Source organism: Eurytemora carolleeae, unplaced genomic scaffold (genome assembly GCF_000591075.1).
Source record: "Eurytemora carolleeae unplaced genomic scaffold, Eaff_2.0 scaffold477, whole genome shotgun sequence".
Taxonomy (NCBI): domain Eukaryota; kingdom Metazoa; phylum Arthropoda; class Copepoda; order Calanoida; family Temoridae; genus Eurytemora; species Eurytemora carolleeae.
The window spans coordinates 134,172-151,484 of record NW_019396365.1 but is presented as its reverse complement, the minus strand read 5'-3'; the positions used below and the strand labels follow the sequence as shown (position 1 = coordinate 151,484).

Genomic DNA, 17,313 nt, shown 5'->3' with positions numbered 1-17,313 from the left:
AACCAGGAAGAACAAAGAAGCTAGAGAGCTAGGATGATAAGTGTACCCTGGAGAAACAAGAGAACTAGGGAGAACCAGGAGAACTATAGAAACCCTATGAGATGGAAGTGGTTTACTGAATAATTCATCTCAATAATTACTCTTTCTCCGAACTTGAACACTTTATTTTCTCCCTTCTCTTAATTTCGCAGTTGTCCATTGTAATTTACAATATACAATATAAATACAATCAGACAATAAATAGGCTTTCTTTCATGCGGGTTAACTTTAGAACTTAAATTATCATTCTATAAAGCGTGCCGTATTTAACCGTGCTTATTTTTAATGTATGTCTACAGTCTAGGGATAACAATAACAAAAACACCCGGCCATACAATCCTAAGCCATGGAAAAAAGGATTGTGCGGTGCCTACGTGTAAGGGAGATGGCCCTCTCCACTATTAACGGATTCAGACCGAATCCAGTTCTGTTTTTTAGCAGTTCGTGGTTAGCGGGATTATATTTAATGTTTGTAACATTATTGTCGAATACATATATAAATTTGTACTAAAATCTGCTGCTGCTGAAGAATGTCCCAAATGAAACACAGTGTCCAGCAAGCAATAACCAATCTTAATAAACAATAGAATATGTTATAGACTTATTTCAAGAAGATATATAAATTTGTATGTATATATATATATAGTGGTATATAGTAGGAATTATATTAACAATAAGAATGATAGTGAATATCCCTAAATTCAGAAGTAACCATGATAAGGAGCAGTTTAGTTTAGGGTGTGATTGTGGAGGCTTTCACTCGTTTACTGATTGCATACACATAAACTCTATAAAAACAAAAATGAAAAAAATTTATTTTCAAAAAATGTAGTATTATAAACTTATCAATCAGTATTTAATAGTTATCAATTATACATTACATAATTGTTGCGAAACAGAATGATAATTTCAAATTCAAGTCAACTTTTAAGAGTTGTATGCTCCAATCACAATGGTACCTTTAAAAAAATTACCCAAGCAAATGTGACAAGATATTCTTTTTCTTCTTGTTTAAAATTAATATTTTCAACTGTTGCTTTTCTTTGTAAAAGACTTTTGTATTTATGCTGTAGAGACGATGAAGGAAATTAGAGTAATTTATCTCTTTACAAAATACTAAACCAAAATATTTTTCTGTTTGTTATTTTTCAAAAAAAACTTTAAGTTACCTTTATGAATCGGCCATGCACCTTCATTTAAAAGATGTCGCTGGAAGCTGCATAGACCACATCTTTGAAGTTTTTATTAGTTTCTAAATTTTTCGGGACCTCATGGTTTTAATTTTTATCAATATTTCATGTAGGGGACCAAGGTTCCATTTTGTATCAATATTTCAGATTACAACATTACATATTAAGCAATATGTTTAGGGGAAAGGTAAGAATAAGGAAAGTTTCTTTAAATCAAAGATTCTAAAACCTTTTTGATTTACACAGCAGTTAGTAGTGCATGTTAAAGTATCTTTAAGGGGCTTCATGAAAAACCGTATTCGCAGTTTAATTCATTTTTTTTCTAAATACTACATTTTTTCCAAGATTTTAGTAGATCTTGTTGTGATAGACATAGACGTTTGTTAGTTCAAGTTCTTAAAACATCATATTTAAACCCTTTAATTTAGTAATTTTTTTTTTAGATTAAAGTTGATATCCATTCGGCAACAGGTGAAAAACAAAATAAAAACCTAATGATTAGCATAATGCATGACATTTTTGAAATTAAAACGGAAAAACAAAACAATAAAATGGTCAATTTTTAATTTCATCTTTGCAACCCGATGATGCACTTTATTAATTCTAATTTAGAAATTTCAAATGTTTACCCCATCAGGTTGCAAAAATATAATGATAAGAAAATTGGAGTTTGTGGTAAAATTAAAAAATTATTAAATTATTAAAAGAAATTATGGTAAAATATTCTTAATTATACATTTGAAAATCATTAATTCTTGATGTCTTGTTTTCAAGGTTTACAAGAGCCAAGTAGTCTCCACGCAGTAGGATCAGAAGATACACAGGTGTATATCAAACCAGCATACAGTGATACCCATGAAACTGTGAAATAGAAAGACGACGCTTAAGCAATCTCATGTGAACCTTAACATTTAAGTTAAAAAACATTTTCATTCAAATATGATAGGATACGCAAGGCGGCCAAAACTTTGTCTTAGGCTGAATGGAAATGTCACAGGTTGTACAATGTACGTGTTGTAAGAAAAATTTTATTTAAATAAATAACCTTAATGTGGATAAATTCTCAAAATCTCCAACAATTTTTAAGAAATGTCAATGGTAGACCACATTTTAAAAATCCGGAGTCAAGAGGTTTTAAGGTGGGGGCTATAAATACTGTGTAAAACAGTGAAATAATACTTGTGAACCAAAATCAATATAATGTCGTCACTCAGTTCCCAAATTTAGTAGAACACCCTGTATCTTATATATTTGAGAATTTAATTGTTTTCTTTTGTGTTTTCCTACAATATATCTGGCACAATTTATGCTTAGAAAACAAAATTAAAATACTTTTCAGGTTAAAAAACTAGGATTGAAGGTCATTTGAAATACGTTATATTATTCTAGATGAATCCCTACCTGATAGTAGAAGTAGATGAGAAGGAGCTAGGTAGAACTAGTCGACAGTATAATACACTTAATCCTACATGGAACGAGACTCTGTACTCGGAAGAATCAATGGACGCAGAAGATATCAGGTTATCATGTACAAACTATAGATATCAGGTTATCATGTACAAACTATGGATATCATCAGGTTATCATGTACAAACTAACTTTATCAGGTTATCATGTACAAACTGGATATTAGATTATCATGTACAAACTATAGATATCAGGTTATCATGTACAAACTATAGATATCAGGTTATCATGTACAAACTATAGATATCAGGTTATCATGTACAAACTAGATATCATGTTATCATGTACAAACTATAGATATCAGGTTATCATGTACAAACTATAGATATAAGGTTATCATGTACAAACTATAGATATCAGGTTATCATGCACAAACTATAGATATCAGGTTATCATGTGCAAATTATAGATATCAGGTTATCATGTACAAACTATAGATATCAGGTTATCATGAACAACTGTTCCACGCACCCTGGAACGGGACCGTAACATCAGAAATTGTAACTGGTATGACGAAGACGACATGCTTTTCTTATTTTTTCAAATTTTTGCACATGATCGATTGTTCAGCAACTTACAAGTAAAAATCAAATATCGTCTTTGTTCAACCTGTGCCAATTTGATTCCCTTTTTAGACCGGAGTGTCAGGCCCTTACCAAACAACTTAAACTTTCTCAATATTCAAATACTACAAATAACTTATTTCTTGTTCTTATCTTGTTCTTTATATTTTCATTTTTTCTTTTGATATTTTAGATTTGTGATAAAACATTGGTCTCACACAGATGATATTCATGATTTTATTGGAGAATGTACAATATCAATTTCCTTTTTATTAGGTAACAAATGTTCTTTTCCGTTTTGTTATTTTTGTTGCAGATTGTTGGGGAAAACAGTATCATGGCATTTTTTTATTTTGTTGTTTGGCTAAATTGTAAATCTGTACTAAGCCAACTGATTCGTTGGTTAAAAAGCAATTTAAAAAAAAGAAATTTAAGTTTATTAACATCTATGTCAAACTTTTCATTTAAACATGTAAAATTTTGACATATTTCAAACTTCTTAGATTGTTAAAAACCTCTTTACAAAACTTATACAATTTTAAAAACAGTGGTAGGCATTTATATCAATACATTAAAGACGACTTTTAAGGTTTTGATTGCTTACAAGCTTTTTTAAAGTTTACAGGTAATTATTAATTAAAGAGAAGCTTTTTTAATCGACAGCTTCTCTTAACTTCCATGTTTATGTGAATTCATGCTGTTTGCAAGCTTTATATCAATCAAAATTTAAATCAAAAGTCGTCTTAATTGTATTGATATAATCGCCTACCGCTGTACATTGCATGTAATTCATATATATTTATTAATACAGAATTTAACTATATGATTTTCTTTTTTTTGCAGATGGAACAGAAAACAAAATCCAAACATTCCATCTTCCAAACCAACAGCTCTCTCCACAGGTGCAGAATCGATTTAGCAATATTTCTTGGATTGATTTAAAATATGATTTAGCATATTTCAATTCATGTACCTGAATCTACAAATTAACAAATTTGCATTTGAGAAAAAACAACTTAAAAAAATATCTTTGTATTATGAAAATTTGGAAAACTTTTCTTAAAATGGGAAAAAAAAGTTTCAATGTTAAAAATTATTTACTTAGGGATCTGTAAGCTTGAATCTGGTCCAAGAGATAACTATCCCGGATGTCTAGAATATGAATATTATTTACTCAGGGATCTGTAAGCTTGAAACTGGTTCTGGAGAGAACTATTCCAGAAATCCAGAATATGAAACGAAGAAACGCTTTCAAGATCAAATATTACAAAGGACACCAATTCAAGGTTATTGTCTTTGTAAAAAGATAAATATTTTAATCTTACAAACCTATGGCAATGAAAAAAGGGGAAGTTGACGCTTGGGATATTGCAAATTTGGGAAGTTGCCACGTGGGAAAAAGCTTTGGGAATTTTTTTACCCCCCCCCCCCTTCTTCCTGAGTGAGGGTCGGTGGCATATACATCAGATTTACCGTTCAGACACAGCAGATTGTCGTCCCCTGAAATCGCACAAACTGAAACCCAATGGGAACGGGTAACGCTAGATATCACAGCTGTTGTAATCATATAAATGAAATAATTTAACTACAGTGATGACCCATGAACATGAGACACAAAAATTGAGCAGTGTAAACAGACCCATTTTATTTAATACGTGTCTATAAAACTATTTGATTTGTAACAACATCAAATACACTTGAGTAATAAGTATTGTTATGATGTTGTTCTATTCCATTGTTTTTTGGTTCTCACTATATTATCAGGAACACAGTTTCATGAGCCCAACTCTCTGTAAATACTGCGATAATCCTATTCTTGGTTTAGTTAAACAAGGTAAATTTAAAATTAATAGAACAGGAATTCTAAACTATTAAATTTACAGATCTTACTCTCAAAATTTCAACCTCTAGATATTTGTACTTTTAGGGTTCAAGTGCCAGACTTGTGGTATAGGAGTACATAAATATCATTACAACAAGTTGTTGTTGTCATGTACTGGGGTACTGCCTGCTACACCTACAGAGGAGACCAGGTTCAGACTTGGATTCAATGTTCCACACCAGTAAGTTCTTCTTCAAATACAGTACGTATCACTAAACATGACAATTCAAATTCGACCACGTATAGTATTGAGAATCCCGTTTTTTTATCTTTCCGGTAGCGTTTGATCCAATCAGAGTTCAGTCACGTGCTTGGTGATAATTCAGAACGAATATAAATTGCAACTGCGGTTACATCTATCTATCTATTACATCCTCCAATAAGAGATGAATCCTAAAATCAGTGCTAAAAACAAGAACGTAAATATGTTCTTCTACTGAGACAAGGACCTGTAGGCCATATACATAGATTGACTTTCATTAATTAAATTTTTATTTGCTCGGAAAAATGATTGCTTCAAAAAAAAAATTGGAAGAATTTGTGGTTCAATTTGTGGTTCATAACTAGAACTCAATTTTCGGCTTTTAAAACACAAATACTGTGAACTTTTAAAGGTTCAAACATTTTTTAATCATTATATTTTTTTGTAGAAACAATAAGAGAAAAAATGTTTAGGTTGCGAAGGCGTGCATATTTTTTGCCAACAATTTGCAATCATTGTAAGCAACTTATTTTTGGACAACGATTCAAATGCGAGGTACAAAATTCGTCCAAAAAGTATTTGGGTTTTGAATCAGAGTTTTGAGAAAATGAATTTTTTTTTAGAGCAACAGTATTTTCAAGGTGTAAAAAGTAGTTATATTTAGAAATCTTAAAGATTTCAAATGTATCCTTAAACTTAACAATTAAAAGCCAAATTTTTCGTGTTTAAAAAATTCTCAGTTCAAAAATGAGCAATTTTTTCAAACTAAAAATAATCTAATTTCCAAGCATTTCAAAAACTTAAAATGCTTGTAAATTGTTTTTCTTGCTTTGTCATTTATAAAATTGTCAAACAAAAACTAGGATTGTCAGAAAGATTTCCATGTGTATCATCCGAACCTTCTGAATGATTGTGGGGTAGAAAATCAACGTGAGGTATATTTTAGATTTAGAAAAATATTTTCTTTTAAAGACTTTTTTTCAAGTTTATGAGAATACTAGAGCGGCAAAACTTTGACGCTTCTGAAAGATACACTGAAGTAAAGGTAAAACAAAATCAAAGGAAAAGAAAAAATATTTTTTAAATTCCTTCTTTTAGTTAGATTTGCATGCTGACGAATACACTCTAAACCTGCGAGCAATTATCATGAAATCTGACATTTATTCCACTGTGATGAACACCTCCTCCAGACCATCTCTGGATGATTTAGAGTTTATCAAAGTGCTTGGTCAGGGAGCTTTTGGTAAAGTGTTTCAAACCCGTAATAAGAAGACCAATGAGATATTTGCTGTGAAAGCAATTGATAAGAATGTTGTTATTGAGGGGAATGATGTGAATATGATAATGATCGAGAAGGATATCCTGGTTCTTGGGAAAGAGGTGACATAATATGTTTATTCTTAAAGGGAATGATGACGTAAATTCTAATGAACCTCCATTTTGAAAAGTTACATGTCAAATTCACAATTCTAATCTTAGTAACAATGATAAGGATATCGTCGTTTTCCGTATCATAAACAAGTTAAATTCTGACAGTTTCCTTCACTATGTGTCTGCATACATGAATCCGCAAGTCACTTTTAAAGAGAGGCCACAATAAAAAATGTTTGATTTTAGCAAAAAAAAAATATCTCATTTATCCTTGATCAGGCAAAGTCATAAAGGGATTAAGTTTATTCAAATAACGTGGACAGACACTTTAACACAAGTCGAGTTTTAAATATATAAATATATATCTATTCCTTGAAAAATGAAATAAATTTTAGGACAATTTTTTAACTCGACTTCATTCGGCATTTCAAAATCAACACTATCTCTTCTTTGTAATGGAATACGTCAGGTGACACATCACTTAAACATTATTATTATATTATTATTATTATTATTATTATTATTATTATTATTATTATTATTATTATTATTATTATTATTAATAATAATTTGATTTAATATTTTAGCGGTGGAGATCTATTTTATCACATGGTGAAACGACGTGTTTTTAAAGAAGCGCACGCCAGGTATTTATGAAGTATATTTAAAAAAAATGATAAAGGGATTGTACTGCTTTTTCTCAATATTGAAGAACTTTGACAAATAAAAGTTAGTTTTCTTATTTTCGAATAACAGTCCGACAACGTCCGATTCAATTTCAATTTAATTTGAAATCTATCTATTAAATACACATTTCTTTTAGTTTGAATTTTATAAACTCTAATTCTGATATTGTGTTGAGGTTCTACACAGCTGAGATGGCGGTAGCCATCTTGTTTTTACATAAACAAGGAATAATTCATAGAGATCTCAAGCTAGATAATATCCTGCTAGATTCAGAAGGTAAAAAATCAAGCTTCTGGTGTTAGGCTCTGAGGATATCTCATTGATCGTCCGATCATAGAATCTCTACAGCCGTAGGCTTTAGGATCTCTTCATTGACGTCGTATCTTAGAATCTCTATGGTCAAAGGATTTACAATATCTGGGATTGCTGTATCTTGGAATCTTTGTGTCGTCCTTGTATAATTTTAGGTTCTTACTGTCTATCTAAGGATTTTGTGGCCACAAAATTTTAGGATCTTTATAATGGATCTTTAGATCTTTATAATCGCAAAATTGTATGATCTCTTTATCTCTATGATAGCAGAATCTTCTGATCCCTTTGGTTTTGATCATAAAATCTTTGAAATCCTATTAAAAGAACAAGATTATACAGCTAAAGAGACATCGTTTTCTTGTTATGTCAATTTAACCAACTCCATCTTTTTCTTTATAATGTCAGGACATTTTTAGAGATTTATCATTTGCAATAGTTACAAATTACAATATCCTTGGTGACATTTTAAAAATAAAAGAAAAAATAAAAACGGCATTCATTTCACAGTTTCCGGTTTTCACTGAAGGATCTCCAAATGATGGAATATATATTTTGCTGTTGTTAGGTCATGTCAAAGTTGCTGATTTTGGAATGTGTAAGGTTGGTATAATCGAAGGAAATAAAACAAATACACTTTGTGGAACTCCTGAATATATCGCCCCGGGTAATTATTACTCTATTTTGTTAATTTCAGTATTTTATTTTTAAAAATTAAATGTAGATTTTTATAAATCATAATATCAAGCTGAAATCTAAAAAATACTAAAATCATAAAAATATCAAAGAATAAATGAAGAAATTTTACTTGTCTAAATTGTTTATTTTTGCAGAAGTATTAAATCAAGAATGCTATGGCGTGTCGTGTGACTGGTGGTCCTACGGTAAGGCATAAAGTGAAAACTCCTTAATTAAAGGGACTGTCCTTGTTATTTCAAGTGACCTTCCATTTAAAGCTGGGCATGCCCTACGCACAAAGGTCTCCTTTGAACCTTAATCATGAAATAATTTTGAATATGTCTTGATAAATACGTTTAATTGTTAAAAAAAACTAAAATTTTACAAAATAAATTTTTCCTAGGAGAAATAAAAGATATCTCATTCAATTCATTTTATTCACGCTTGATCAGCTTTAAGGATACAGTTCTAATTACGCCTACTCTGTATCTTTAATACTGTTTTCTTCAAGTTGTCTCTTTAATTACGCCTACTGTCTCTTTAATACTGTTTTCTTAAAGTTCTCTCTTTAATTACTCCTACTGTATCTTTAATACTGTTTTGTTCAAGTTCTCTCTTTAATTACGCCTACTTTCTCTTTAATACTGTTTTCTTAAAGTTCTCTCTTTAATTACGCCTACTGTGTCTTTAATACTGTTGTTTCAAGTTCTCTCTTTAATTACGCCTACTGTCTCTTTAATACTGTTTTATTCTAGCTCAGTCTTTAATTACGCCTATTGTCTCTTTAATACTGTTTTATTCATCTTTAATTACGCCTACTGTCTCTTTAATACTGTTTTATTCTAGCTCAGTCTTTAATTACGCCTATTGTCTCTTTAATACTGTTTTATTCAAGCTATCTTTTTAATTACGCCTACTGTCTCTTTAATACTGTTTTATTCAAGCTATATCTTTAATTGCGCCTATTGTCTCTTTAATACTGTTTTCTTAAAGTTCTCTCTTTAATTACGCCTACTGTCTCTTTAATACTGTTTTGTTCAAGTTCTCTCTGTAATTACGCCTACTGTCTCTTTAATTACGCCTACTGTCTCTTTAATACTGTTTTCTTCAAGTTCTTTCTTTAACTTTCTCATTAATATATTATTTCTTCTCTAGGTGTTATTTTGTTTGAAATGATAGTTGGTAGAACCCCTTTCCTAGGGGAGGATGATAACGTAACATTTCAAAATGTAGGAAAATTTGTATATTTGACTAGTCTGTTTGTTTGCATCAAAAGCGTCAAAACGGCTGGATCTAATGGGCCAAAATTTTCGACAGAACTTCATGTAATCCAATGGAATGTTTAAGACTGGTCGAAATAAAAAAATTTGCCAAAATAAATTGTCGATTTAAAAAAAGTCACTACATTTTTAGTTTTCTGGTGCAGCACAAAGAAAAAATGTCGGCTTAAAAAAATCGATCTATTTTATTTTCATCGAATCCATCTTTTCTAACTTTTGTCGTGTTCTTCCTTTTTAGATAAAAACTCAGGAACCTAAATATCCAAAGTCTCTCAGTAACGATGCACGGTAAAACATCTAAATTATATTAAGTTTTAAAAGGAATAACCCAAAAAGATTATCAATAGGTAGCAACAGAGAAATACACCATTATACACGATGTCACAAGTGTCAAATATAACAAGGAAAACGAAAGTTTCTCATATTAGTGGGCATGTTTTCCAAGATTATAAAAAAAGTGTAAAATCAGAATATATAGAATTAAAATTGCACTTATTTTACTGTAAGATAAGCACTTTATTCTAAAATTATCACTATTATTAATAATTTTGTCGGACCCAAAAACCATGTTGACACTTGGGACGTAAGAATAAAGCTGTATACTGAGAGTGTACAAATACTACGTTGCCATCTATTGTACTTGACTCTATTTGGTATTCTCTATATATATTTAGAATACAGATATTAAATCTTTAAATCTTGATTGCCACCTTCTTAGATCCCTGCTGATGAGACTGTTGGACAAGAATGTTAGGACACGAATTGCCTCTCAGGAATAGCAAATAATGGTTCAACTTGTACAATTAACTAAGTACGCCCATACTAGAACATGATGATATGAAATAGTGATATCTTTATTTGGATGATAAACATAATTAACAATATGCAAAATATTATTCCTGGTAATGCAAATACGTCTTGGTTGCCTAAAAAGTCATATATTGAATTGTTTCTGTGTTAAATATAAATAAACAATCATTATGTTCCTACCAGAAACTACAATTTGTTGGTAAAAAAAAACACATTTGTTTGCATATATATGTATACCGATATATCTATATATGTATACGGATATATTTATATATGTATACGGATATATTTATATATGTATCTACAGTTTATACAACGTGTTTATATTCCTTTATTATTCACTTCTGTCCTTGTAATTTCAAGTGAAACTTCATTTAATTATAGAAGGCCATGTGCGATTCACTACGGTGCTCCTTAAACCTTTTTCTGATTACAGTTGTGGAAGATATTGTTATTTTTCTTGTTTGAAAAGTGTTTAATGATTAGTTTTTAAACAGAAAGCATTTCTTTCATTTTTGACCAAACAAACCGTTTAACAGTACAGTTGCTAATCGGACATGCCTGCACTCTTTACTGGAGGGTCCGTTGCGTCTACAATCCCTTTAAACCCTGAATTTGCCTATCCATAGGAGGGAAACGAAGAGGAGATCTTGGAACATAGTTTCTTTAGTTTAATTGACAAGAGTTTCCTGAGGAGAAGAAAACTAACTCCACCCTTTATCCCGTCCACAGAGATGAATGTGGACCAGGAGTTCCTGGAAGCAAGACCAGTCCTTAGTGAGATCCAGGGATCCTATACAGATACATCAGATAGGTACAAGGACGCCTTTCAGGGGTTTGATTTCTATAATGCTGATTTCTAGATTCAGATTTCAGGAACTGTATTGTAACGTAATTTGAGGCGACATTCCATTACTGTCGAGCCCGATTAAGAACGATACCATTTAGCAATTTATCGTTTTTATGTCTTTTCCTTTCTTGTTTCTGCTAAATCCGAAAGTCACTCTATAATTAAGTCTACAGTCTCCTTAAGATAAAGAAGGATGTTGCTGAATCATCATAAAAAAAATCTGAATCGACAGCAACATTATCCAGTTCTATCAGAGTTTTCTCTAAAACACTGACATCTCAGAAAGTAACAGATTATATGAAAGCTCTACTGAATTCTGATAGAAATAAAAATATTGAACCAATCAATTAATATTTTAAATTATATTTCATCCCGCACCCCCTTTTATGTGAACACTGCCTAATTTGTTATCAGACTCAATGTTAATTTATGATTTTTCTAATATCCAAATTTGTGTGCTTAATTATGATTAAATAAATGAAGATATTTGTAATTTTTGAATATTCTTTCTGAATCAAACTATATAGGCTAAAAATGATTTACCTAGATAAGAGATAGAGAGAGTTTAAAGAATAAGTGTATGTTTAAAACAAATGTGTTACTAACTCGTATTTTTGTAGCCCTATGTGTGAACAAATAAATTAATATTTTAGAGCTAAAAGAAATTGTTTAAATCAGAATAACCCACACAGCTAATTTAGCATGAAAAGGTTTAAGCTATGGTTTATGTTATGTAATAAAGGGTTATATGAATGTGTATGTATACTAATGTTATTAATAGCTACGCTTCAATAAACAAACTATTGTGGATAAACTCACGCTTAACAATTGTCGGCAAATAAATTTATCCCGGCCCATTACCTCGCATGCGTAACTTGGATTAGTGTTTGAAAATGAAGTTTAAAGTGACTAATAATAATGTAGTGAAAAAAGTTCGCCGGTTTTTTACAAGTCCATTCCAACATCTGTACGTAGCAAACACTTAGATCGTGTTAGACTAACATTGAGTTTATTACTACTCTTCATCCATCATTTATACTCATCCAACACATCACATCCTTCATCCTTCAAACCATCTTTCATTAATCATCTTTCATCCTTCATCCTAACCATGCAGAACTGTTCCGTATATAGATGATACAACATATGTTTAAAAGGGTGATCCACAACATAGCTCTTAATTTAGATATGCAGGGTGTCCAATAAAACATGATAAGTAAAAAAATACATATTCCGGCAATCATTCATGACCCAAAACTTATGGATACGATTCTTGAAATAATAATAAAAAAATAATCTCTGGCATTTTCAAAATGCGGTCTGTTTTTTGTGCTTTCATATTACTGCATGGAGATATGAATATTTGGTTCAATTTTCAATTTACTCTTTGTTATTTATAGTGGTTACGGTTTTGTCGCCTATCTATAATTATCATACATACAAACAAACACTAATTTATATCGGTTACGATTTGGTCGGCCACCTATATCCATAGAGAATAGAATATATATTAGAGGGGAATTTAAAGAATCTCTCGGTATGAATTTTTTCAGGCTGAAAGGGAGTTCAAAGTGTACAAGTCATGTAAATGTTCACAAATTATATGCAGTAGAGTACATTAGTACAGTATGTTTCCTAGACTATTCTTTTCTATTTCGAAATTTTTAAAGTTGTTAAATAAACTTTATAATGAATTAGGTGAATAAAAAAAATCATTTGATTTATAGTTATATCGGAAAATCAGCGTTAGTAAAGTGAAAGGTATAGAGTCTATCTGAGATGATCATTGGTCAATTATGAAACCAGCCTATTTCATAATTTGCTTTTCTTTTAACATTCATTTTAGATTTTCTTTAAAATGATATTCCAGGGCTTATGAGGTTATATAGCACAAATATGTGAAGTACACCTGCAGTATGGAAACAATACAACAAAATGGCCGTTTTACACTTTTTTCTAGTAAATTCCCCTCTAATATATATTCTATTCTCTTTGCCTATATCATACATACAAACAAACACTAATTTATATCGGTTACGGTTTGGTCGGCTATCTATATCATACATACAAACAAACACTAATTTATACCGGTTTCGGTTTGGCCGGCTATCAATATAATACATACAAACAAACACTAATTTATAGCGGTTACGGTTTGGCCGGCTACCTATATCATACATACAAACAAATACTAATTTATATCGGTTACGGTTTGGTCGGCTACCTATATCATACATACAAACAAAAACTAATTTGGCTCTTTATTTGTATTTTAACATTATATACAATTATTAATATAAAGAGGTTTAGGTTCTAAGAGCTGGTATAGATTGGGTTTAACCTAAACTCTACTAATTCCACTTTAAACTTATCTAAAATCAATCAGTCCTGTCCCTTTCAACAGGGTTTACTCAAAATCAGGGTTCGCTTGTAATCATTATTATCTCACAAATTCAGGAATCGTACTGCCATACTTTTTTTGTATTGCCATTATTAATTTAGTTCTAATAAGTGTACAGTCCGGTAGATCTACTGAAATAATTAGTCTACTATACTAAAGAGTGCACATATATAGTATATAGATCTACTGTAGTGATTAGTCTACTATACTAAAGAGTGTACATATATAGTATATAGATCTACTGTAGTGATTAGTCTACTATACTAAAGAGTGCACATATATAGTATATAGATCTACTGTAGTGATTAGTCTACTATACTAAAGAGTGCACATATATAGTATATAGATCTACTGTATTTACTGTATAGTCAATTCTTTTCCGAATCATTAAGTTTGCCTTTTAAAGACTAAATTCATTGTCGTCTTTACTATCTCATCCTTTCTGGGTGACCCTGTACTAACAAGGATTCATGTTAAATATTTCTACTGTAGTGTACTCTAGTACTAAAGAGTGTATATGTTAGATAGTTCTACTGTAGTGTACTCTAGTATTAAAGAGTGTACATGTTGTAAAGTTCTACATTAGTGTACGCTAGTACTAAAGAGTGTACATGTTGTATAGTTCTACTGTATTGTACTCTAGTACTAAAGAGTGTACTTGTTGTAAAGTTCTACTGTAGTGTACTCTAGTACTAAAGAGTGTACATGTTGTATAGTTCTACAATAGTGTACTCTAGAACTAAAGAGTGTACATGTTGTATAGTTCTACAATAGTGTACTCTAGAACTAAAGAGGGTAAATGTTGTATAGTTCTACTGTAGTGTGCTCTAGTATTAAAGAGTGTGCATTTTGGATAGTTCTACTGTAGTGTACGCTAGTACTAAATATTCTACATGTTGTATAGTTCTACTGTAGTGTACTCTAGTATTAAGGGGTGTACGTGGTGTATAGTTCTACTGTGGTGTACTCTAGTACTAAATATTGTACATGTTGGATAGTTCTACTGTAGTGTACTCTAGTACTAAATATTGTACATGTTGGATAGTTCTACTGTAGCGTACTCTAGTACTTAAGAGTGTATATGTTGGATAGTTCTACTGTAGTGTACTCTAGTACTAAATATTGTACATGTTGGATAGTTCTACTGTAGCGTACTCTAGTACTTAAAAGTGTATATGTTGGATAGTTCTACTGTAGTGTACTCTAGTACTAAATATTGTACATGGTGTGTAGTTCTACTGTAGTGTACTCTAGTACTAAAGAGTGTACATGTTGTATAGTTCTACTGTAGTGTACGCTAGTACTAAAGAATGTACATGTTGTATAGTTCTACTGTAGTGTACTCTAGTACTAAAGAGTGTACTTGTTGTATAGTTCTACTGTAGTGTACTCTAGTACTAAAGAGTGTACATCTTGTATAGTTCTACAATAGTGTACTCTAGAACTAAAGAGTGTACATGTTGTATAGTTCTAATGTAGTGTTCTCTAGTACTAAATATTGTACATGTTGTATAGTTCTACTGTAGTGTGCTCTAGTATTAAAGAGTGTGCATTTTGGATAGTTCTACTGTAGTGTACGCTGGTACTAAATATTGTACATGTTGTATAGTTCTACTGTAATGTTCTCTAGTACTAAATATTGTACATGTTGGATAGTTCTACTGTAGTGTACTCTAGTACTAAATATTGTACATGTTGGATAGTTCTACTGTAGCGTACTCTAGTACTTAAGAGTGTATATGTTGGATAGTTCTACTGTAGTGTACTCTAGTATTAAATATTGTACATGTTGTATAGTTCTATTGTAGTGTACTCTAGTACTAAAAAGTCTACATGTTCTATGAGTGTATATGTTGGATAGTTCTACTGTAGTGTCTCTAGTACTGAAGAGTGTAAATGTTCTATGAGTGTACATGTTGTATAGTTCTACTGTAGTGTACTCTAGTACTAAAGAGTGTACATGTTGTATAGTTCTACTGTAGTGTACACTAGTACTAAAGAGTGTACATGTTGTATAGTTCTACTGTAGTGTGCTCTAGTACTGAAGAGTGTACATGTTCTATTAGTGTACATGTTGTATAGTTCTACTGTAGTATACTCTAGTACTTATTGTACATGTTGTATAGTTCTATTGTAGTGTACTCTTACTAAAAAGTCTACATGTTCTATGAGTGTACATGTTGTATAGTTCTACTGTAGTGTACTCTAGTACTAAATATTGTACATGGTGTATAGTTCTACTGTAGTGTACTCTAGTACTAAAGAGTGTACATGTTGTATAGTTCTACTGTAGTGTGCTCTAGTATTAAAGAGTGTGCATTTTGGATAGTTCTACTGTAGTGTACGCTAGTACTAAATATTTTACATGTTGTATAGTTCTACTGTAGTGTACTCTAGTACTAAAGAGTGTACGTGGTGTATAGTTCTACTGTGGTGTACTCTAGTACTAAATATTGTACATGTTGGATAGTTCTACTGTAGTGTACTCTAGTACTGAAGAGTGTACATGTTCTATGAGTGTACATGTTGTATAGTTCTACTGTAGTGTACTCTAGTACTGAAGAGTGTAAATGTTCTATGAGTGTACATGTTGTATAGTTCTACTAGGATTAGGAAAACAAGCCTCTAATTGAATCAGAGTCCTGGGATAAACAACTCTACACCATGAATACTGAATATAGAATATAGAAGGATATATAATATAGAATATAGAATAAAGAATATAGTATATATAGAAGAATATAGAATACAGTATTTAGAATATAGAAGGATATAGAATACAGTATATAGAATATAGAAGGATACAGAATACAAAATAGGAATATAGAATATAGAAGAATATAGAACTCAGAATACAGAAAAATTGGATACGGAATATGGAATATAGAATTAAGTATATAGAGTACAGAATATAGAATATAGAAGGATATAGAATGCAGTATAAAGAATATAAAAGGATATAGAATGCAGAATATAGAATATAGAATATAGAAGGATATAGAACTCAGAATACAGAAAAATTGGATACAGAATATGGAATATAGAAGAATATAGAATACAGAATATATAAGAATAAATAAGATTACTTATATTCGATGAAAAGAGTTAATTTTTATTTTCTCAGCCTGTTTTTGTCGTCGTTATTTAATAACTTAAAAAAACGATTCTCATAACTTACCCACCCAAATTGATGATTTTTAAAGTCGACTTTGCGCTCAATCTCAGTAATTATACGTCGTAGAAATGTTTCATAGGTCTCAAATGATTCCTAAAAAAATGTTTTCTTAAGGAAATCTATTTAAAAGCACTCCACTCGTTGTTGTTGTGTTATGCTTTCTAATTCCTTGTCTACATATAACCATAAATTCAACGGTATTGGGTGTTAAACAAATCCGATTAGCTTCACCCAATTCAATAATCTTAATGACCCTTCCCACCATTTTATACATACAGAAAATAGGAGATGTAAAATTGGAATGAGTTTTTTCTTATATTTGATCTTTTTATAGGTTTTTGAAGAATTAAACAGAAACATCTAAAATATTTTTGTTTATATTGCTCAAACCCCGACCCCCCCCCCCCTT

The 17,313-nt window shown here is 30.8% G+C and overlaps 2 protein-coding genes across 2 annotated transcripts in view; both read left to right on the top strand.

Annotated features, from left to right (window-relative positions):
- Window positions 1-1,295: 1,295 nt before the first annotated feature.
- LOC111701789 (protein kinase C beta type) lies at window positions 1,296-11,821 on the top strand. The gene is made up of 22 exons (XM_023473211.1): window positions 1,296-1,416; window positions 1,673-1,700; window positions 2,004-2,053; window positions 2,619-2,749; window positions 3,453-3,535; window positions 4,103-4,161; window positions 4,438-4,545; window positions 5,024-5,093; window positions 5,187-5,322; window positions 5,817-5,898; window positions 6,207-6,278; window positions 6,329-6,388; window positions 6,442-6,723; window positions 7,110-7,183; window positions 7,302-7,361; window positions 7,577-7,677; window positions 8,279-8,377; window positions 8,544-8,594; window positions 9,544-9,617; window positions 9,907-9,956; window positions 10,387-10,441; window positions 11,108-11,821. Exons 1-22 carry the CDS (start codon window positions 1,402-1,404, stop codon window positions 11,339-11,341), a joined length of 1,974 nt encoding a protein of 657 aa, XP_023328979.1. The 5' UTR covers window positions 1,296-1,401; the 3' UTR covers window positions 11,342-11,821.
- LOC111701788 (nose resistant to fluoxetine protein 6) overlaps window positions 10,819-17,313 on the top strand; it is an 18,963-nt gene continuing 12,468 nt past the window's right edge. Inside the window, exon 1 of the mRNA XM_023473210.1 lies at window positions 10,819-10,824. The gene's annotated coding sequence lies outside the window, so the exon portion shown is untranslated. The remainder of the gene's footprint in view (window positions 10,825-17,313) is intronic.

Coding starts and splice junctions, on each gene's coding strand:
- LOC111701789 (XM_023473211.1), top strand. Junction 6,389..6,441: donor AAAGATACACTGAAGTAAAG/GTAAAACAAAAT, acceptor TCCTTCTTTTAG/TTAGATTTGCATGCTGACGA. Junction 7,184..7,301: donor TTTGTAATGGAATACGTCAG/GTGACACATCAC, acceptor TTAATATTTTAG/CGGTGGAGATCTATTTTATC.